The sequence below is a fragment of the Callorhinchus milii genome, unplaced genomic scaffold, assembly GCF_018977255.1.
Source record: "Callorhinchus milii isolate IMCB2004 unplaced genomic scaffold, IMCB_Cmil_1.0 Scaffold10, whole genome shotgun sequence".
NCBI classification, from domain to species: domain Eukaryota; kingdom Metazoa; phylum Chordata; class Chondrichthyes; order Chimaeriformes; family Callorhinchidae; genus Callorhinchus; species Callorhinchus milii.
The window spans coordinates 13,026,802-13,049,274 of NW_024704751.1; the positions used below are offsets into that span (position 1 = coordinate 13,026,802).

The 22,473-nt window shown below is 40.4% G+C and overlaps 1 protein-coding gene across 1 annotated transcript in view; it reads right to left on the reverse strand.

The window, feature by feature from the left end:
- The window catches only part of LOC103188700 (microtubule actin crosslinking factor 1), a 163,951-nt gene that overhangs the window by 93,242 nt on the left and 48,236 nt on the right, over window positions 1–22,473 (reverse strand). The window contains 19 exon segments of the mRNA XM_042338917.1: window positions 1,365–1,517; window positions 2,092–2,217; window positions 2,461–2,556; window positions 2,921–3,025; window positions 3,601–3,762; window positions 4,321–4,398; window positions 5,079–5,207; window positions 5,591–5,876; window positions 6,330–6,484; window positions 6,739–6,832; window positions 7,714–7,841; window positions 7,991–8,086; window positions 8,564–8,683; window positions 9,071–9,177; window positions 10,235–10,347; window positions 10,906–11,072; window positions 17,412–17,504; window positions 17,882–17,959; window positions 21,887–21,976. Coding sequence (XP_042194851.1) covers window positions 1,365–1,517; window positions 2,092–2,217; window positions 2,461–2,556; window positions 2,921–3,025; window positions 3,601–3,762; window positions 4,321–4,398; window positions 5,079–5,207; window positions 5,591–5,876; window positions 6,330–6,484; window positions 6,739–6,832; window positions 7,714–7,841; window positions 7,991–8,086; window positions 8,564–8,683; window positions 9,071–9,177; window positions 10,235–10,347; window positions 10,906–11,072; window positions 17,412–17,504; window positions 17,882–17,959; window positions 21,887–21,976 — 2,376 coding nt within the window.

Sequence of the window (22,473 nt, forward strand, 5' to 3'; positions counted from 1 at the left end):
CTACATTTTAAAACTCCTTCGTTCAGTCAGGATTAAATGATGCTGTTTCAAAAAGATACGGGTCCAAAAGAAATCATGTCTACACAAGAAATAATAATGGATGAAAGGAGCTGGGATAAATCCAGTGCACATTGGTACTAATACAGATTTCAATAACCCAAAGGAACAAAAAAATAAATTGATAAAGGCATACTGATGAATATTTCCAAGTGTTTTTCAACGTAAAATCCATGTTTTGTTTCAATAAATAATAAGGAATCCGACCAGTAAAGAAACTAACGTTGACCACTGATTACAGTACTAAAGCTCAATTATTGTGCGTTTTCTTTACTTTTTTAATTTAAGCCATTTTAAAAAAAAACTTTTTATTCAGAGTGAAGACAATCTGCAACCCAACCAGATGGTTCGGGGGTTTGAACAGCGACAGTCTCGCCGCTGAAGCGTATGAACCACTTCAAGGCTGCCAGATGAAGAGTTTGCTTAAGGTGGACACACTATCTCTTGATGGAAGGGGAGGGGGAGAAGAAGGGAAGCTGCCATGCTTGGATGACCCCATTGGAAACATACCTCCTGCTGGCCATTCCTGAAGCAACACTGATAGTGGTTATGGAGTGCAGACTGCGGCACAGACCCTCTAACCTTCCCAGCTGATGGAGCCTGCATGGTGCCCAGCGGCTCCCATGAGAAATATAAGGGATGGGTTGGGGGGGGGAGGGGAGGTGAGGAAATGAGGATAAAAAAATTGTTTAAAAAATGACCATTAAATGTCTTCGCCTTTAGATGTACTCAGTTGACAAGAACAGCGCACAGAGAAGCAAATTTGTTACAACAGTAAAAAAAAAAGATGTACAAACGGCCGTGTTTATCATAGGAACACGCCATTTGCGGATGTCTGGAAATCGTAATTAGCGGGACCGAAACGGAAACGTTTTTAAAATAAATTATTTCTGCGGACGTCAGATTTAGTAGATTCCCGACACCGGCCCAACTCTCTGATCTGCCTCACCGGCCTTGCTGACCTTCACAGTGACTGCCAGGGAGATCGACTTTGACTCGGTTCGAGTCCCGCGAGCAGAAGATGGGTTTATTCGCCGACTTCTGCTCGCAGATGTCAAGCAATTACAATGCCAGGACAAAAGGCAAAGTAGTGCAGATGCTGGAAATCAGAGACCTGAAACGTTAACTCATTTTCCTCTCTCCATCGATTTTACTTAGCCAGAAATTCCGGCTTGCCTTTGCCGGATCGCATCTCCCACGATTGGTCTCGCTAGCTGGGGTTTTAGTGCATAGGGAAATTTAAAAACATTACCCAATATCCTGTTCCCTTTCCAAACTTTTACCAAGAGCAGCTGTAGAATTCATACCTCAATTTGCCGATAGTCACAGATGGCTTTGATCGGGATAGTTGTTTTGAGAGCATTGTCAGGGTTTCTTGGAATCAACTGAACGATCGTCTTTGCTCTTCCAACGAGACTTGCTATAGAACTCTTATACTGGATCAGCTGTTCCTTTTCATCCTTAAAAATCAATTTGCAATTGAATGCCACAGTTTGTAATGTGTTCATTTTCACTGTTAAATCCACACACCTGAGCTGTCACACTGGATCAGCCACAGACTGAATAAGAACATAATTCTCCTCTGCCTGCACTCCCCCAAAACCCCTATGAATGTCTAGATCAAGATTTACACAGTGTACAATGCCTCTCGTCCTATTCTGCACGAAGTCGTTACGTGAATTCAAGTTGTTGTTGTCTTCATTCTCCTCCAGTTGTTTTGCTGACTTATTTTTAAAAAAAACATAACAACTTTGTCTTTCCGCTTCTAAGTAGGAAGGGTTTAATAAAGTGTTAAAACCCTATCATGAAGTGGTCAGAAGAATCCTAATTTTATTCCCAAATCTGGCACAAACACAGGTCAACTGATAATAATAAGAGTTTGGTTTGACAAATCATCCAACATGTTGACCAACACGTTTGTGAGGCTTACGTCTTTTTTTCAAAAAAAAACTAATATCAACAAACCGAAGTTTTTGTACCAGAAACAATAACTGTCACATACTCTTTATGAACAAACTCCTTTGCGATATTTACCATGGAATCTTGAAGCAGGTCTTCCAGTTTGGACAACCCACTGGTGCGATCGCACTTGTATTTCCTCTTGATCGTCTCCTGCAGGTTTCGTAAATACAGATCTGCTTCTTTAACATCACTTAAAAACTGAAAGGAGAAGGAAATGCACAAATTCTATTAATCCTGAGGGCAGAAACAAGAAGCTAAAAGCAGAATACATTATTCTGCCAAATGTTTGGGGCAGTTCAGTCCTAGTGTTGCAATGTTTAGATATTAGTTAGAGATCCCTAACTAAGCAGGGATTTCTGGATTAGGTTAGCTGTAAATCAAACTCAGCTGCCTCAATATGGCAATCATAGTCATATTTACAGCAACTACAGTCCAATTTACCTGGAAATAGGAAGTGTTCTCTTTCAAATGCTGCTCTACACAACAGCAAAGCTGCTTAATCCAATGCCACTGTGTCTGGAGTGCCGCACTATATGCCTTCAAGAGCAAGAGAGAGACAGTTGGTTAGATAAACGAGTTGAACAAAAGGCACAGCAATACCTTGAAATAGTTTTTCACCCAAAGGCTAGCGGAAATCTGGAACTCTTTCCCCCGAAAGGCTGTGGATGCTGAATCCATTCACATTTTCGAGACTGAGGTGAATATTTGTTAGGTCGGGGGATCAAGGGATATAGGGTAAGGGCAAGTAATTGGAATTGAGTTACAGATCAGCCTTGATCTTATAGAATGGCAGAACAGGGTTGAGGGGATGAGTGGCCTCCTCGTGTTTCTACGTGGAAGGGATGATACCCTTCTATACATTGATTTTTCAACCGGCTTAGATACAAATTGAGCAGAATACCTCCACGGTTTGCCTGGCAGGATGATTCTCCAGTGAAAGCTGCTCTCCAGTTTCCTGATGGGATTTGATAACCTTCTGTTTCTGTTCCAGTTCTTTCATCAGTTCCTACAGGGGATGGAAGCGAGTTATTTTTAACTGGCCCCACTCAATTATTTTCATTCCCACATAAATGATTTCATTGTACAGGGAGCATGAATAAGAAACTTTAAACAAAAAAAAAAAACACCTTCAAGTAATACAAATGCTAAAGTAACATTAAAGCAACGTTTGTAATCAAGAGGAATACAATGAGGGGAACAAGTACTGCTTATTCGGTGACACAATCCAGATCAGAAATCTACCAATATTACAAAAAGGTTAATATTACCACGTAAAAGAGGCACAGTTCCCATGAGAACTTTTATTGGAGTTTTGATAACAAAGGTGGGATTTTCACTGCTTCACATGAGCAGGAGAGTTTTGTTTAAACTCCCACTCCCCCCAATTTATTATGTAACATTGAAGAAAGGGCTATTATTTAAAGTTTGGCCCCGAATGAAAAGAGCTTTGAATTGAAATGGTTGAGATTCTACATTGATCTGGAAGTTGCGACTGAGCGGACAGAGAATGGCAAACCTTGGTTTTACAGTCACATCATCAACTGGATTGGCAAACATAATAATATTAAACATGAAACCTACAACAAAATATTCTTTCTTTGCTGAAATGTTTGTATTCCTGTCACTCCAGTCATAAGCCAATTCTTCCTCCTCCTTTTCATTCAACCAAATAAGCTCAGTCGTTGCTTTCGACACAAAACTGTGCAAACTAGTCAGATGTTGCATACGTAGTCTGGATGTTTCCTGGGAAACAGGAACAAATACCATTACATAAACACACCGAGGAAGACTTGCATTTCATATGCAGGAAGACAGCTGATTAGTTGTTGAAAGTTTTCTTAAGCAAGCATACAAACAGCAAGTTCTACTTTGTCAAATATACTATAAATCACATCAGTATAAGGGGCGATTACTTTATGGGTTGGTAACATTTTATTTTTAAATCCAAAAATATTTTTTTAGCCAATTTTGTGACATGTCTATAGGGGAAGATCTCATTAATTTCACAGATCGTCAAAGTGCAATTGAAATTACTGACACACAGAGCAGCACTCTCTAACGGTACTTCCATATACTGCTTTGTCTCACATTTCGTATGACATTAAATAGTGCCTTTCATGTAGAGATGACATCTCAAAGTGATTCGGGGGGAATAACTGTAAAGTCTAGTGACTGTGCATTTTCAGGTGAATGCGACAGCAATTTCAGCACAGCCATGAAATGAATGTCCAAATTTATCTGGGGGATTGTTGGCCAGAAGATTGGGAGGAAATCCCTTCTCTTTTCAAATGATTAACTTACCAGCAGTTTGATGTATTGTATCCCCAGTTTATTTAGTGTGTCTGAATAGCTGGTCTTGAAGTTGGGAGAAACTTGGCTCTGTGAACAGGACAAATTGCAATAAGAAAAACTGATTTGAACACAGGTTCTAGATTTACAGTCATAATAATCCTTGCATAGCACCTGATCAGGTGGTTGAGGCCTTTAAAAGTGCTTCAAAGGACTTTAACGTGAAGGGTCGAGACTATATTGTAGGCGAACTCGGCAGCCAATTTGGCCGTGAAGTAGTGAACGACCAATTTTATTTGGGAGATTATTGGGCAGGACACCAAGAGAAACTCCCTTCTCTTTAGCACCTTATTCGACAAATCAGCAGCGCCCACCCCCACCGCCCAGTACTGCATTGGACTAAATGGGACCTAAGCCCCGAAATGGGCTTGAACCCACAGCCTTCTGATTCATCCAGACTGAGTCAGAAAGTACTATTTGACAAGACTTTGTTAAAGTTTTCGCACGTAGACATTTGAACACTTAAAAAAAAATAAGTCTGAAGGGAGACTGAAGGATCTTGTGTTGAAACAACTGTTTGTTAGTAGGGCAGAAGGGTGTTTAATTTGTGTTGGTTGCCTTTGACTCTGCTCAGTAATGAACTGATGGGAGGTTTCCCTTTGAAGATCGATCACTGGGTGGTCTCTATGACCCTAAACCAATATCTTTGTCAATATCTAACGAAACACACCATTCCTATGTAGGAACGAAATATTTTAGGAAGTACTCACTTCATAATGTTTAGCTTCTTTGAGACCAGACTCCAGTTCTTCCACTGCAGTGTGGATCATCTTATGGATATCGAGCTGTGCTTCCACACTGGGTAAGTCACTACCCCACTCAGCTCGTTCAAGCCTGACCTGTGAGTAAACCCAACGAATTAATAGCCCATACCATAATAATAATCCTTGCATTTGATCTAACACCATATCACGTCGTTGAGACGTCTCAAAGTTAAGTTAGAAAAACATAAAATTGACTAACCAAAAAATTTAACTGGAATGAAACGATATTGAAAATAAAAACAGATAATTTCAGCCCTTGTTCACCATAATAATAATAATCCTTGCATTTGATATAGGGCCTTATCAGGTGTTCGAGACGTCTCAAAGCACTTCACAGAATATACTCTAAAGCAGATTGACTGTATATTTTGTGGGTGAAACGCGGCAGCCAATTGCACACAGCAGTGTCCCACAAACAGTTGTGGATTGTGTTACCAAATCATTAGGCTTGTTTTTACCTGTACTTCCTCCACCCAAGCTAAAAGCTCATAGACAAATCTCAAGTTTCCTTCGTCTTGTGTTGAAGAGATAGCAACCAGTTCGGATCTTGTCATGGGTTTTTTAAACCACGTGAGGGACGTTGTGTGTAAAGTGCCTGAACCTACATCAGTAGTTAAGTCATTGACAGTAAGGTTCAATGGTCGTAGACCCGTCTGCTCCGTGGAGGAAATGAAGTGCCCTTTTCTGTACAGGTTGGTGCATTCAAGTCGTAAAGCCACAAGTTCATCCTGAAGTTTAATTACTCTGTAAATCAAACATGCAGTTAGGGGAAAAAAACAGGAGCATTTGTGAACAAAATAAACAGAAGATTAATTTCAACTTGTGTGTATGTATATACAGGGTGGCACAGGGTTGTGATATCTACCCCATTATCTAAAAAAAACCCAATATATCATCACTTCTTTAAGACTTAGACATTGTAATGGTATCACAACCTTTTGGTCACCCTGCGTATAAATCATGAACTATTGACAATAGTTCTGTAATCTAAACTGCAATGACTTGATGGATCACTAAGAAAGGAATCCACAAACTATGGAAGTGAAAATATGGGCTTCTTGTATTCCAATAGAAGTATTTCATGGTTGTTTGTTAATAATCTGATCCAAATAATGATTTACTAGGGTTTGTCTGTATAAGTGGGTCTACATAGGTTAATCAGTGAGTGTATCAGTATATGCAGGTATGGACACTTACCTCATAATAATCTGTTCCACCTGATAATACTTCTCATCTCGGAGAATCTTCACATCGATCTGCAGTTGTCGGATTAAGCCCTCACACTCCTGCAAATACATGGCTACGTCTGCTTCATATTGGACCTGCTGGTCAGAATCTAAATGAGCTGCGTCCTAGGATACAAATTAGACGGAAAAACTATTAGATCATATCTATTTGTGACAATTAATGGACAGTCATACGTGGCACCCCAGTTTATGATTTGTTGATTCATTGCCTTGGAGTTACAGTGGTTTATCGGATATCAATCTATGTTCAGACACAAAGTCCTATTAAAAATACTAGATTTTTTTTTACATCTCATGAATTGATTGACAAGGACATTGAGAGAAACTAAAATCTTTCCCACATTGGACATCAAACTTACAGCCTGCAGTGTATTCCTGGCCAACGTCAACTTCTCCTCACAGTTTAAAGCCCCATTTTGAATTTTGTTGGCAATCTGCAGTAGTAGTTCCAGCCTGTATCAGTTTAAAGAAGTAGTATGCGTTAGTATTATGTAGAAAATAACCTTTTGTAACAGCGGTCTTAAAAAGTGCCCCCATTCTCGATAGAAACCGAGGTTGCTGTCATGATAGCAGAATTAGAGTAGAAAGAGAAGTCATAGTTTCTGATCTGTTATGATGTGACACATTATATTTTTAAAAAACTGTCCTGTATAGTTTTTGGTGCCTCATCAGAGAGCCAGCAGAGGCAGACACAAGGAGCCAAATAGCCCGCTAGAGTACTGCTAATGTCTATGACTCTTAACAAGGTGTAAGAGGTCTGATTCCTGAAACCCAATTCATAACATACAACGTCTAGTCATGGTTTACATTATCTACAGCAGGCTGGTCCAACCTTTTGGCTACTGAGACAACAACAACAACAACAACAACAACAAGATTCCATTTATAAAGCGCCTTTCACGTCAGGAGGACGTCCCAAGGCGCTGCACAGTTGGGTCATGACCCGAGCAGGGGGGAAATGGTCAGGGTGAGGGGAGGGAAGGGAGGGAGCGAGGACGGGGAAGAGAGTCGAGAGGGGAGCTGAAGGCACTGAGGGCCAGATGTTGGATTTGAGAGACATCCGCAGGCCACATAAGCAATATTTTATCCTGATTGGTCAATTCCTTTGCCGGGCAGAGCCTAAGCCCCCCACACCCCCCCCCCCCCACCCCGGTGACCATCGCCTGATTGGCTCGGGGCCTGTGGTGGATATGGTTTGTGGGCCGGATGTGGCCCGGGGGCCGCCAGTTGGACCACCCTCGTCTGTATCATTAGAAAAAAAATCACAGTACTTCACTGTGCACACAAACAAGTGTTAGATTTGTCTCATTAACACTGTAGAATACACTGCAAACCTTTCTACTGCAGGTCGGAGAGCTTTTTCCCGCTCCAACATTTCAACGATAAGTTTACCCCATTCTTCCTCAACATCATTGGGATGGTATCCCTGGGGGAGCTTTATTCGACCAAACTCCATCCAAACCTAAGTCGAAATAAATCAAATATCACAAAAATATGTTCTAGCTTTACAATTTCTCAATTAGAAACAGTATTTATAATATTTTCAGTTGCGGGAGGAAAAGTTGTTTTGTGTACTCTTATTTCACAAGATGCCCAGTGCTGAAATCTTACCTCAAATAATTTATATAAATGTTGTATTTGTGACTTTTCTGCTTCTTTTGCTGGAATTTCAGTCTCTTTGAAATGTACATATTCATTATAAAGTGCCTAAGACAGAATCGGGGGAGCAAACGAGTATTAAAAAAGATATCATCGGAACATTTCAAACAACTTGATTCATAACAGTTTCACGCAATAATGGTAAAAACTTTTACAGTAGCAAATATGAAAGTTGCAATTTATACTTGCCACTGTCTAATGATTTCCCATACGAGTAAAACAAGATAACAACTTGCATTTATAAGACAACAAAAAACATATCACCCGCCCAAAATAGACAGAATGTATAATTATTTAGTGCCTTTTAGATGGGGCAGTGTCTCGGAGCACTATAATACAAGGTGTCAAACAGTAAGAAAATAAATGATTGTTTGTAACATTCTTTTGGAAAAATTACTATTTTGAACTGATCACAATGACTACGTTTTGAACTGATCCATGACTTCGATTGCGATCATTTAAATATAACTTGCTTAATTTTAACTGTTTCAGGGCCAAGAGAGAAAGAAAAAAATAGAATAGTACCTTAAGTTCTACAGGATTGTGTGGAAAAGTTTTATCAGACATCATTGTGATGTGTTGCCTGATCCACTGGAAGAGGTAGATTACTTTATTCTGGTATTCCTGCCATTTGCTGTCCACTTCCTGCAGAATAAACATAGCAACAATAATCAGAGACGAAAACACTTAAATAACCCTTTCAGACAATAGTGGATTAAGATGCTAGTTTGGACAATGTATTAGTTAATTAATAATACAATTTTTGCATTTGATATAGCGCCTTGTCACGTCGTCGAGACGTCTCAAAGAACTTCACAGAACGTACTGTGAAGTGTAGTGACCGTGTACTTCGTGGGCGAAACGCCGAAGCCAATTGCCCACCGCAGCGTCCCACAAACAGTCGTGGATTGAGCCACCAAATATTTTTTTAATTACCCACGGAAAAGCGATCTGCCAAACGACTACCATAATTATAACTAATTACACGTCGGGTCCAGTGATAGGATGCAAGATAGAAACATGAGCTCTTACATTTGCACTGATACCTTCACCACCCTCTGGGATCTTAGGGAAGGCATCATATATGGAGGAAACGTAAGTAATCACAGACTTCTCATCGGGAGATGGAACATCAACATCTGAAAAGACATGTCCACATTAATGTATTGGGAACCACTAAACTCTAATCCCCTTTAAAATAATAATCAGCGGACTTAAACATTTTGTAGGTTTTATGCATGTGCTATGGACATATTAATAGCCTAAACTTTCTTCAGGTAAATAGGTTCAAGATAAAATAATAATAATAATAATAATAATAATCCTTGCATTTGATATAGCGCTTTTCACGTCGGGAGGACGTCCCAAAGCACTTCACAGAACACACTGTAAAGTGAATTGACCAATTTATGACCAATGAAAATGACCAATTTATTATTGTTTTTGTTTTTTGGAGGGATTATTATTAGGCTCTGTGTGGAGTAAGGAAACTTGCCCAAGGTTTCGCCCTCTGCCTGGAATTGAACTCAGGTCTCTCACTTGCAAAGCGAGTGCTCTAACCACTGAGCTACAGGACTCCACAATCACTCCTCCTTGGCCCATGAGAATATCTCCTTGCTTCTGGCTCTGACTTCCTAGACCTTCCTGACCTCGCTCTTTCTCTCTCTCTCTCTCTCTCTCTCTCGCGACCTCACGGAACCAGCTTTGGCTTTCATTCCTACCTCCGCTCTCTGGCCTCCCTTACGTTCTACGAGAAAGTCACTGCATAAAATTGTTTTTGTGATAAAAGATAAACGCATCCCTGACGTCTTCTTACTTCATTACAGTGTTGCGATAAAATCGCAAATATCAACACAAGGGCAGAACATAGTGCGAAACATTTGCAAACCGTATATATAATGAAAGATACTTTGTTAGTGAGACCTCTTTGTCGATTTTACAAACACCGCAAATCCAAATTAACAACAAGTTTGATCATACATACACAGGAGGCTATCAACACCCCTCGCACTTAACATCTTAGTTAGAATTAGGTAGACTGTGATCACCGTTTTTTTTTCAGTACTTGGACGAACATGATCAGGTGTTTCAGTGATATGTGTTAACGGTTGAAAAGAATTAACGCGAAAGCATTACCTCTAGAAGTTCTCAATAAATCATGACGCTGCTTAAAAAGTCAACGTATTTGCTGCTTACCTTCAGGATCCAATAGTCTCGTGACCCCAAGTTGTTCAGCCACTGCAAAGGCTTGTTCCAGGTTCTCGTAATTGCTTTGAACTGCAACCTTCTCCATATCAATGAGGTCTGGTCTGTAGAGAACATTCAACAGAGTTTTGGTAAACTGAAGTGAATATTTGCTTTTAGTCATTTTGTTTTAAGAATTGATGAGAGTTTAAAAACCTAGCAATCAGTCAACTGTTACAAAGAAACACTGAAAAAATATTTATCTAGGGTTAAAGATTTTAAGGCGATACATTAATTACCGTTTGCTTGTTTTGAAAAATATTTTCCCCTTCTGTGTTCACCTTCTTGTGTATAAAAACAGTTTGGATGGTCCCTTTCTACATTGTTTCTTGTTTTAAATGCATTTTCGGAGTTACTGTGCAATCCGAAGAATCAATATTACGAATTAAAATAAAACAGGCGTAGAGATGAGTTTAGTTTATTAGATCCAGGAGGAAAGTGATGAAATGCCTTCGCAGGTATACAAAATGTATACAAAATACATTGGCCCCATCTCCTGAAACTGCATTAAACCTGGGCAATTCTATAGAAATCAGAGGAGGACATTGCTCCTGTATCCCCTCTGCCGCCCACCCCCCCCCCCCCACCCCACTCCACATTTCATTTCAATTGTATCAACATACCTGTACTTATGGATGATAGCATTAAACACTTTTCCATCATTCCAGCAGGAGCTGAAATTGGAGCATCTCAGCCCAATATACCCCGCCGTCAATTTTTGTGTCCAAAGCAGCAGTTTCTCTTTAGCAGACATGTCCCCTGACTCTCCACTGACATAGATCTCTGAAATCTGCGGAGGAACAGGTAAGCTTTAAAATAACCTATTCCTAGCGTTTATTATTTAAAACAAATCAGAAAAGTGCCTTTTTGGAAATCATGTTTATTTATCCAATAATATCACCCCAATAAAATCTGCATTAAGGGCTAACTATAACATTCGGTTGTAATACTAATATTCTTAATACTTGGTACAATTTACGATCCATCCCCCCCCCCCACCTTACCAATAAGTATTTTTCAAAGTCTGTGTCGTAAGACGGGTTGGTCCAACCTTTTGGCTGTTGTGGGCCGGATTCCCTGTCTGAGCAAAAGTCCGTGGGCCTCACAAGCAATATTTTTATGTTTCCCTTCCAGAAACATGACATTTACACAGCACCTTTTTCCATGTTGGAAGGGCATCTCAAAGCACTCGTCCCTCCCGGCTAAGCACCTGAGTTGGGGGTGGGAGCCGAGGGAGGTGGGATGGGGAGGGGAAAAGACTGAAAGTGCGGTCAAAGAGTTAGATCTTGATGTGCCTTGGAAGACCTAACTCTTTGACCGAGCTTTCAGTCATCTGAAACTTGAACTGACCGCAACAAAACCACAACTTTAACAAACCGTGGCCCCAACTTTTGGACCAAAAAAAGAATCACAACTTTCTTACAAGCCTCAACTATGGGACCAGAATCCGCAGTCTACTGTCTAATATTTCAAAGCGTTAGGAATCACTTTCAGACACTTGACGTTTCTAACTAGAAGACAAACAGAGACAGTGAAGATGAAGTCACCTTATGTACCAACATGAAACACAATACAGCTGTCTCACAAGCATGGTTGCTAGATGTCAGAAAATATGATCACTGATAAATGATAATCTGAAGCCTTTCTGAGCTGCGAATCATATATATTCAAGTACGATGGGCTGATTAGAGCGATTTACTTGCAGGATGTCACCTAGCCTAGGAAAATGCTGCAGTGTGCTGCATTGTTAGAGCTGATTTTTGCCGTGCTGAGTGTGGGTGGATGACAGAGTAGGTCATTTCATCTCCAGTTAACAAGTGAATAAGATGGCAGCAAAAAAAAAAAATGCTGCATTAAGAGATGAATACTCTGTGAAAGCAACTAGGTTCAGTGCAGCTGTATTTACTGTTTGCAGAAAATGATCAGTAATAGTACTTGGTTTTGACTTGAAATAATATTTCGGCCACAAAATACAGTCAATTGACTTTACAATATATTTTGTGAAGTGCTTTGAGACGTCTCGAAGACGTGATAAGGCGCTGTAGCAAATGTAAGGATTATTATTATTATTAGCATTATAAGTGCGCAGCCGATTTTAACATATGTTCCATTTTTTTCTCAGGAAGACGTTTTGGGCTTCATTCAAGTGCTCAGAGTATAAACTGCTCGTGTTTATGCTAAAGATAAACTGCAGTTTAAACAGCCGTGCTGGGAGAAACCATGTTAATTTCCAACACTCGAATTACGGTGTCGTTGAGCAGAACACAAACCATTCTCTGGACAGATGCTTCTCTAACCTGGACACAGTAATTAACCATTACCTGGTCAATGAATGAGGCCTGCTCTGGATTGCCTTTTGTATCTGCATTAGCCATTGATAACCTAGACTCATTGTCAGACATGGACAAGCTACTTCCATCAGGGGTAGAATCTCTTCTTGTGCCTCCTCCAGATCTGCTGTAACCCATGTTCGATGAGGGGACATTGCTGCAGTAACCAGATGAATGCAGTGTGTCAGCTTGAAGTTGTGCATTTAAAGTGAAGTCACTCTGTGAAAGGGGGAAGTCTGGATCTCTCTTTGATTCCTTCATCTCCTCCTGAAGTAACTCGGTTCCAACGTGTAGCGATGACTGACTGTTGCTTGGAGAGGCAGCATCAGTCAGGAGAGATTTAAACAGCTCACCGGGTGCATTAAGCTTGTCGTCCTCCCACTGCAAGAGAAGCACCTCACCCACTCTCACTCCAGTGGGTAGAACATTTTCAACACCTTCTTTTACTTCATTGCAGTCAATCGTATCATCAGCAATATTTCTGCAGGTTATTGCTGCAGTTTGCCTGGCACGCTGGCTTCGGCTCTCTACTCCAGACACCGACAAGAAGATAGATTTCAAATCTCCTTTGATTTCAGCTTCTAAACCTTGTATTCCTGGGTCAAAATCGCCGAGCTCCTTACCTAATGAAATTTGATCAGGTAACCGTGTTTCTTTTCCAAGTAACATCTCCACAGGTTTGAATGCATTTGCCGCTTTAATTTCAGCTCGAGTTCCCTGTTGGTTTTCTCCCTTGGGTTCAACATTTTCATTTATTGATTCCTCTGGTCTGTCCGCAGTCGTAACAGCACTTGCAGGATTACTGACAAGCCCGGGTTCTTGTAAAGCATCTGAAAGCTCCGTAATACGGGCAAGATATTCCCCATTCTGATTATTATCCCAGCTGCCTCCTGCTTTCTGCAACGTCTCCGGCTGAAGCGATCTTCCCAGTGGATCTCTCTCGGCGTTAACGGCTTTCCCTGAATAATCTCTCGAAGCCGGGGAACCTTTCTTGTTTCTCCTCTTGCGTTTAAAACGGATTCTTTTACGTGGAGCTTTCCTCTGACCTGCTGCTGCTGCAGCTACAGGCTCTTGTTGCTCGCGAACGCATCCTAGAGAATTTCCCATTGTGTCAGCATTAAAAAAAAAATACAGGCAGTCAACGCTGCACTGAAATCATCCTCTCTCACGCACAGCCGGCTGCAGCACAGCCCAGCTGATCAGAAAAAGTTCCATCCCTGCCCAGGAGAATCCAAGAGGCAATTTAAAATTCTAACAAGCTGCAAGTCACTCTCAGCCTATCATTCAGTCAGCCATCTTAAAGTACCGCCTTAGTACAGTAGAGAAATCCATGAGATTTCACAGGAGTTCAAACCACTTGACCTAAAATAAGCTGGTTCTCCATTGGCTGTCATTTTCACCCGTTATTAGATCATTCGGCTCGCTCTCTTTACCCATCCTCGGTGTGAATTGCAAACACACCCACACAACAACAGGAGAATGTCAGATTTAATTAAAAGGAAGTGCACAAAACTGATCACACCCCTCGTCAGTCGCAAACACTGTTGAATTGATTCAGAGCGTTGCGTTTGAGCACCAAATATTCGTTCTGCCTTGAACCACGCAAAAATAAACCTGATAATAATAATAATAGTCTTTGCATTTGATACAATGCCTTATCGCGTCTTCGAGACCTCTCAAAGAGCTTCGCAGGATACACTGTAAAGTGCAGTGACTGTATTTTCTGGGTGAAATGTGATAACTGAATTGGTTGTCAGCGGTGTAAAGAGGAAATTCCATTTAAAATTACCCCATCGACAATTCCTTTAAGAAAATGGATTAAACCAATTAACTATACCCATGTCATGGGTTCGGCCTGTGTACCACATTTGCACCTTATTCATATGCTAACTCGATGATACTTGCATTCCCAATGGCAAAAGCAGACAGCTGTGTCACATCAAAAGCAGGTCCTTGACACGGTACAGAACAAATGAAACTACATCAACCTCACAGTGCCACAGCCGTAAATATTTACTCAACTGTGTGGTCATGAGCAGAATTCCAAATTCTCGATCACTAATTTCTTCACTGGTGCATTTACATTAGCCAAAATTAAACCCGATGCAAGCAAGCTCCTGCCAAATATTTCAGTGCAGTAGCTTTGCAGCTTTCCATTAACCCCTGGAGAATTGACAGACATTTTATGTTAATGAAAATTGGGTTACAGACGCATTTAAGATTATTTAGAGATTATAATACCATAATAATCCTTGCATTTGATATAGCTCCTCATCACATCGTTGAGATGTCTCAAAGCGCTTCACAGAATACACTGAAAAGTGAAATGACTGTATATTTTGTGGGTAAAACGCAGCAGCCAATTGCGCACAGCAGTGTCGTGGATTGAGAGATCAAATTATTCTTTTAAGTATTTCCACAAAAAAATGTTGACCTGCACATTTTAAAATTTTAGGTGTTTAAATTTAAGGAGATTACAATTTTGCAATTCTATTCAAATTTGTAATATAGGAAATTTTACAGAAAGCTATTACTGATTCTACATCATAAACTGCTGGGGGTGGGGGGGGGGGTTCTGTATAATTAGGACCATCTAAAAGACATTTTGGCTATTTTAACAAGCCTTTTTTTTGCTCATGTGTTAAAATAATTAATAGTGATGATAACTGAAGAATATGCTGGTTTGACTTGAAGTACGCCTTGGGATGTCCTCCCAACGTGAAAGGCGCTATACAAATGTAATTTGTTGTCGTTGTTGCGTACAGATTTTCTTGATAGTTTTGAAAACAGAAGACTGTTTCTACTGCAGGTTTTCAATTTTTCTTTACATTTCTGACAACTAAAGAGATATGTATTCTGGTGTACTCGAGGTGGCTGTGGAACATGCACTTAGCTACGCAAAAAGTGACATAACCAGTCCCACCCTGACTTACCACAAACAATATGATCATTGACTGATCACAAAGCACCAGTGAAATGCCTGAGAAATTGACCTCAAACCATCCCCCCCCCGCCCACAACAAACACGTAAAAGGTGTGACAAACAATAAAATTAACTAGCGAGGCCTGAGAGTAAGCTAGATATCTTCAGTTTTGAAAGTCACTGATTGTCACGCTATCCTGAGACTTGCTCAATAGACATTTGACATACATTTATTGATTAACACGATTATCCGAGATCACTTAAAGGCCTATTTTTACATTAGCTGTTCTAAATTCTCCCCCCCCACCAAAAAAAAATCTTCCATTTACATTTTGGGAAAAATGCAGCCTGACATTGTGTGGTCCTTACTTGGTCAAGTCAGATCTGAATCATTTGCAGTGAAATAAGATACAGGGGTCTAACTATGGCTTTACTTGTACTATATTTAACCAAAGGGGGTGAAACTGCAGTGAGAATGCATACCAGTAGCTCCCTCTAACTGCTGCATCTAAAAATGACTGGCGTGGGCAACATATAGCTGTATAGTGCACAGTTCTTTCTCCACCTTTCTCCTGTCCAGTGGCTACAAGTACTGTAGTACTAAACTACCCAGTTAGAGATTGGATTTCCGGTCCGGTCCGTGGTGAGTTAATTAATCTCAGCCTGGATGCATTTGGAGTGCTACCATTGGCCTTAGCTCTCGAGCGTGTGGGTTGGGTGTGTGTGTTTGTGTGTGGGATGAGGGTGGTGGGGGAAGAGAAGAAAAGCAATGATCCTGATGTTACCCAGGGACCTTGCTGGAAAACATTCTTGTTGAGAACAATAGAGTTTGTACGTGATGCACTTCAAAGGTCGAATAATTGTCTGACACCAACATTAGAAGAGCTGGTCATCTTTAACAAGCCTCTCACAAGCAACCCTGGTCATCACAGAAACATACAAGTCAGTAGACTGTACCGCACAGTGTAAGGCCATTCGATCCTATTTCACGCTCTTCAAAGAAGCCATTCACACTGGCTCCAATCCCTTGCTCTTTCCTCATAATTTTAATGACTTAAATGACTGTTCTGACAGCCTCCCCTGGTAAATCATTCCGATGAACAATTGGGGTAAAAAGATCTTCTCAATCTTCCCTTTCACTTCTCTTGCCTAACAATCCCCCAAAACAAAATTGGTTATGACTGGCATTGCAGTGCGCAAAATAGCCTCCAGAAACACTTCCTCACAAGGTACATGGACACACCACTACACCGTATACCCTCTGAAGACCTTCGACATTCCCCTCAATGTGAAAGGCGCTATATAAAATTATTATTATGACCTTTTGTTTAAAAAAATAAAACTTTTTTTTTAATAAATATCTTAAACTGGGCTGGAGGAAGAGAGGCCAAGGGAGAAACGTAAAGCCATAAAACATCATCCGGAAAAGTATAAATGTGAATTATTTCCCATTTCCCAAAGATTTCACATTTTAAAATGCCAATGATCGTATCAAAATGCCCACATTCACATTCTAGGGAGGTTTTGCTGTAGTCTACATGGTGAAGCAGAGCTGCAGAGTTGACCTGCATCAAAGACAGATTTGGTTGTGATCCAATTGATTCCACGGAACTTGCCTTCAAAGCTGCAGTCTTATGGAAGCATTTGGGAACAATCAAAGCATTTTCCTGAAAGTTGTTTTTAAACACACAAGAGTAGTAATAATAATTACATTTGATACAGCGCCTCATTACATCTTCAAGATGTCCCAAAGCACTTCACAGAATATACTGTAAAGTGAATTGACTGTGGAAATCCAGATCACAGTTTTCACGTCGGCATTAAGAACAACCTTTTTTGCCCCCTCCCCACTGCCAACAAGATGCTGCATCATTACCTGGAAATGTAGGATTATGGTCCAAATCAAACCAAGTGTCAGCTTTGGGTTCCCATCAGTTATGTCATCATTTCTAATATTTACTAGCTTCACCTGGAAAGAAATCAGACATCATCAGTTTATCAATACCATCTCTAGTGGGTCATACGCATTCACCTTTAATGAACTATACTTTGTGTTATACTGGCTTCTACGTTACATATTATAATATAAAGCATTAATTTAGCATAACAGCATTCATATATAGCGCCCTTCATGCCAGACGGCATCTCAGAGCGCTAACATTTCACAGAAACACAGAATTCTAGATCAATGCTTTCACTATAACCTTTGAAAACTTTTAAGCATTGTGGTGAGTGTCCGCACACGTCAGACACCCAGAGAAAGTCTGTGTAGCTTTAAAGTCACGTGTTTTAATGCGAAACTTTACTTCGCGAAACAGAACGTTTACTTGTTAATATTCCCCCTACCTGCCGCTGTTTTAAGAAGTCAAGTGCAATCTGTACATTCTGTAATCTGTGGAACCGCATTCTGCCTTTCTCACGAGGCTAGAAAAGTACAAGAAAACAAATCAGTGCCATCTTAAGCTTTGATCCGACCTAAAGATTTACTGTTGATCCAATGGCTCCAGATGAAGATCCTCTTTGCTGGATTCTCAGAATACTGTCCTCGTCATGTTTCAGGAACAAAATATTAACATTATTACAAATATCAAGAAACAACAAAGGAACATTAATTCACCTATAAAGACAGTTCAGACTCACTTGCTTCCCGCTAGCGCCTGCCTGCCAGGTTTTCAAGCTAAAATGGTCAACATCATTAAGTCACCTCCGATGCTACTTATTGCTTTGGTGAGAGTGAACAAAGCAGGAAGTGAAGTTGGCAAGGAATGAAAGGTCTTCAGCCAATGTTAACATCCCATGCTGGATTACCAGGTCAACAATAATGTCACTTTCTGCTTTGCACGTGCATAGAAAACTAGAAGCAACATTGATTTTGACCCAAAGTCTCAGAAATCAGATTATTTTCCCCCAAGTGCAGGTTGATGCAAGTCTGCTGAACAGTAAAAAGACACTATTGCATCTCACTCTAATTCCACAGTCTCACCCCACTCTACCTCCGTGACTTCCTCAAACCTACTGAACCGCTGCCCAGTTCGCTCAGTAAGGACGAGCATGCTTCATGTGCCTCGTCCTATATCTGCCTCACCATTAATCAGAGAAGTGGGTCTTGAGATGGACCTTGAACACGGTGAAGAAGGGAACAAGCTCAGAGGGACACCAGGACGCAGTTCCAGGGAGTGGGGCACACAAGCTGAAATCTCCAGCCTTAATCTCTTGCCTTCAGCCACTCTTCTCCCTACTATCAAACTCCTTCCCTACACCTTTCAGTTTTCCCTCCTCTGTTTAAAAGTCTCCTGAAAAGTCACCTCTCTGACCATCCCTACAACCAACTCCCTCCTCCCCTATCCTCCCTACTGGGTGCCCAGTGCCATTGTTGTAAAGCCCTTCGAGGAGTCACCCTACGTGAAAGGTGCTATTTAAACGCGAATTGTTGGGTGGATCGTAATCTTCCAAGTTAACAGTTACGATCAGTCAACTATTCATTTAATTATGAAAAAAGTGTTTGTGGCCTCAAAGTTTTATAATCAGCTGGTCTGGGGCCAGATTAGGCGCCATCATTTGTCATCTCGGGTACAAACGAGATGTTAAAATGATCTAACAGTTCAAGATTAATTATAATTTCGTAATAACAAAAAATATGATAATCGGCAACAGTACGGAAAATAATAGGCCTAAAGTCTCAATTAGTAAGCGTCGAAAATAAATCTTCGATAACCTTAGCAAAAGAAAATCATGTGGTAACAGCACCATTGTGACAATGAGTTATGTTGTCTCGTGGTTATTGCTGGGCCACCAGATGGAGCACCTCAAAGCCAGAACAGTTCTCCGACAAACGCATCAGGATTAAAAACCAGAAATCCTGCAAAAATGGATCACAAGGCAACACCAATAATGATCAAAGGAAATCTGTGGCCCAGCTGTTTCCATGCTTTAATGTTCTACGTTCAGCGCCTCGGGACATCCTCCCGACGTGAAAGGCGCTTGTACGAATTTGTTGTTGTGCATGTAATTTTGTATATTATATGTATATATGTATAAAAATAAAATAATCTGCATGGTGTTAGACTGGCTAAATGTTAGGGGGAAAATGTACTGCAAAAGGGAGAGACGGAAATTGTAAAACAAGCTAAACAATGCATATTGCAGCATTACTTTAGTTACTACTATTCCTATCTTATTATCACAAATTAATTTTGCTGCTAGGATACAATACATTTGCAAGTTGTCCACTCTTCTATGATTGGAGCATGTCTGAAGAAATACAAAATAATATGCACAGTAACATTTCAAAACAGATTTGTTATTGAATTCCATATTGCTGGGAGGGGGGAAAATGAACAGAAAAACATTCAAGTCACACATTGTAAAATATTTCTAAACTCATGCTTTTGACCCTTTTAGTTAACAACGAGGTGAGTGATTCCCAACTTGTGGGTAGTTAGTCCAAGTCCCAGTCCACTCTCACGGCAAACATTAGAAAATAATTGGGTTAATGCATTAGGGCAACAAACAAAACACATCTTCACAAACCCACGCAGCAGGCAAACACACAGAGAAGGTTTCCTGTTGTTATTGTTCCTTTTACAGTTACAGTAACAGACACTTTTAAATATACCAAGTGCCATCATGTTGACGAAATGTGTTTGTTTTACAGTAAATAGACAGAAAGTTACATTTGGATTTTTTTAAATTCTAAATAAAACTTCTATTCAATGTTGTGGTTCTTTTTAGGATGTAATCTGCAGTGTCTGTGAATCCTTATTTGGCTTTTGAATCCTTGGTTTTATTTTTCTCCTTGACCATTGTGTTAAAGGCACAGACTGTTTGTGCCCTCATTCATATGAAAGTGTCTCCAGATAAGGTGCCAAAATGAATACAGCTCATGGTCTAGTTGTTTGAACCTGGCAGTGTTTAAATGAAATGTGGAAAGAAGAAAAACTGAATAAATGAACACAAAATGGTTCACTTTGTGAAGGAACAAAAAGAAGGAACGATCAGAATTAGTTGGTTATGTTTAGTTTGTTCACTTTAAAGTCACATCCAAAATATGACATCAGTGCACAGATAATCCACTGGGTATCACATATCTGTATAGTTACGCAATTTCAGGTTTTTGCTTCTGCCTATACTTGAAGCGTCTTTTTCTCGTGGAACATTAGCACAAACTATCTGCTAGGAGCCCTAACATTTTACTGCTATTTTGTAGAATTAAGGAGCAACGTCTGATGACGAGAAGGCCGGGGAAAATTATTGAAAACGAAAGAAGTAAAGCTTAAATCCGACAAGACTCAAGTCACTTCCAGGACAGAGCGAGATGGATGAATTTCTAGATTGGCCAGATACCGAGACTGCCCTTATTTAACATGTGGATTATCTGACAGTGAGGTCCATTCTTGTTGCGTTGCTGTTTTGGGGGGAGCCACCTACCCCCTCCTCATCCCCCTCCTCTGGGCTGTGCTCAGAGACACAAGATGGCAGCCTCACCAAACGCAAGTTCTTCGGCACAGACTGTTCCTTTTGCTGTTCGGTGTAGGAGATAAAGGCAAGGAATGGGAGGGCGAAAGCAAGGCCAAACGAGGAAGAGCAAAATAAAATTGCAAACGCACCGAAATGAACAGCTAATAGTACACGTCACTAGGCATACAATTCTACCAGCAATGCTCTGTCTTCACAGAGGCAAAGAAACAAGCAACCAAATAATATATTTAAATATATATTATACACACACACATATATATATATACACACACATATATATATTCAAATCAACTATACAGACATTTCAAACCTTATAATTATCTTGTGTGTACCTGAACCCAAAATGTGCAGTACTGATTTTCTACCATTTGATGTCAGTGTGTTGCAAATTAATTTAGTTTTAAATACAACGTGGAACCATCACAATCTCTACTCCCACAGTAACTGTTACTAGTGATTTCCCGGTAGAGCGAGTGTGTCATGCCTGTAACGGGAAGACTGGCACTTGATTAGCGTCTGACATTCATACCCTGGTCAGCATGGATGGTAAGGTCCTCCAAAAAAAATAATAATAATAAATTGGTCATTCAATCCACGACTGTTTGGGGGATACGGCTGTGCACAGTTGGCTGCTGCGATTTTCAAAGTTGGAGTGATGTGTGAAATAACGATTGAATGAAATAGGTAAAAACCCTGAACCAACTTAAAATGAAGGTTCACAGTTGAAACCCATTCCATCCATGGAATAAGCTTTAAACAGTTGAACTTATAGCATTGCAGTGAATGGCAACAGTTTTGCCAGATTTATGGATTTGACATGATAAGTGTTCTGTATGGTGTACCACAGGATCATTAACACGAAACAAAACTTACCAGAGTTACCCCAGATAGGACTTCTAAGAGCGAAATCAGGTTATGTCCATCTCGGAGATCTTCATAAAGATCATTTATATGTTTCCGCATCTGCCAAAAAGAAATCACATTAAAGTCATGTTGCCTTTGATTACCATGAAAACTGTGCAATTCTGTGTCTATGAGCATTGGAAGGATTCGGTAACCATAAGATACATTTGGCCAGGCCTAATCCTATCCCCAGCTGTATTTACATGAAAGCAACTGCAGTTAGCTTTGCTGGATAAGGATCAGAAGGAACCAAACAATTTTCTCCACCCTCGCCTGGAGACAACATTCACATAGAGCCTGGACTAGACAGGGCACAAATTAGCCAAGGCTCCTGATTACTATGCAATGATTCCAAATGAAACCTGCAAGTGTGCTGGTTGAGGTCTGGATTGAATTCTCCCATTGCCTGGCCTCCCATAAGAACATAAGAAATGCCAAACCAAAAAACACCAAGGTCCATCTAATTTGCCTTCCACTTCCTGGCAGTCGCATGCACATATGTCCCGAGCTACCGTTGTACTGTATTCCATCATGTTATTTCCTAAAAGAAAACTATC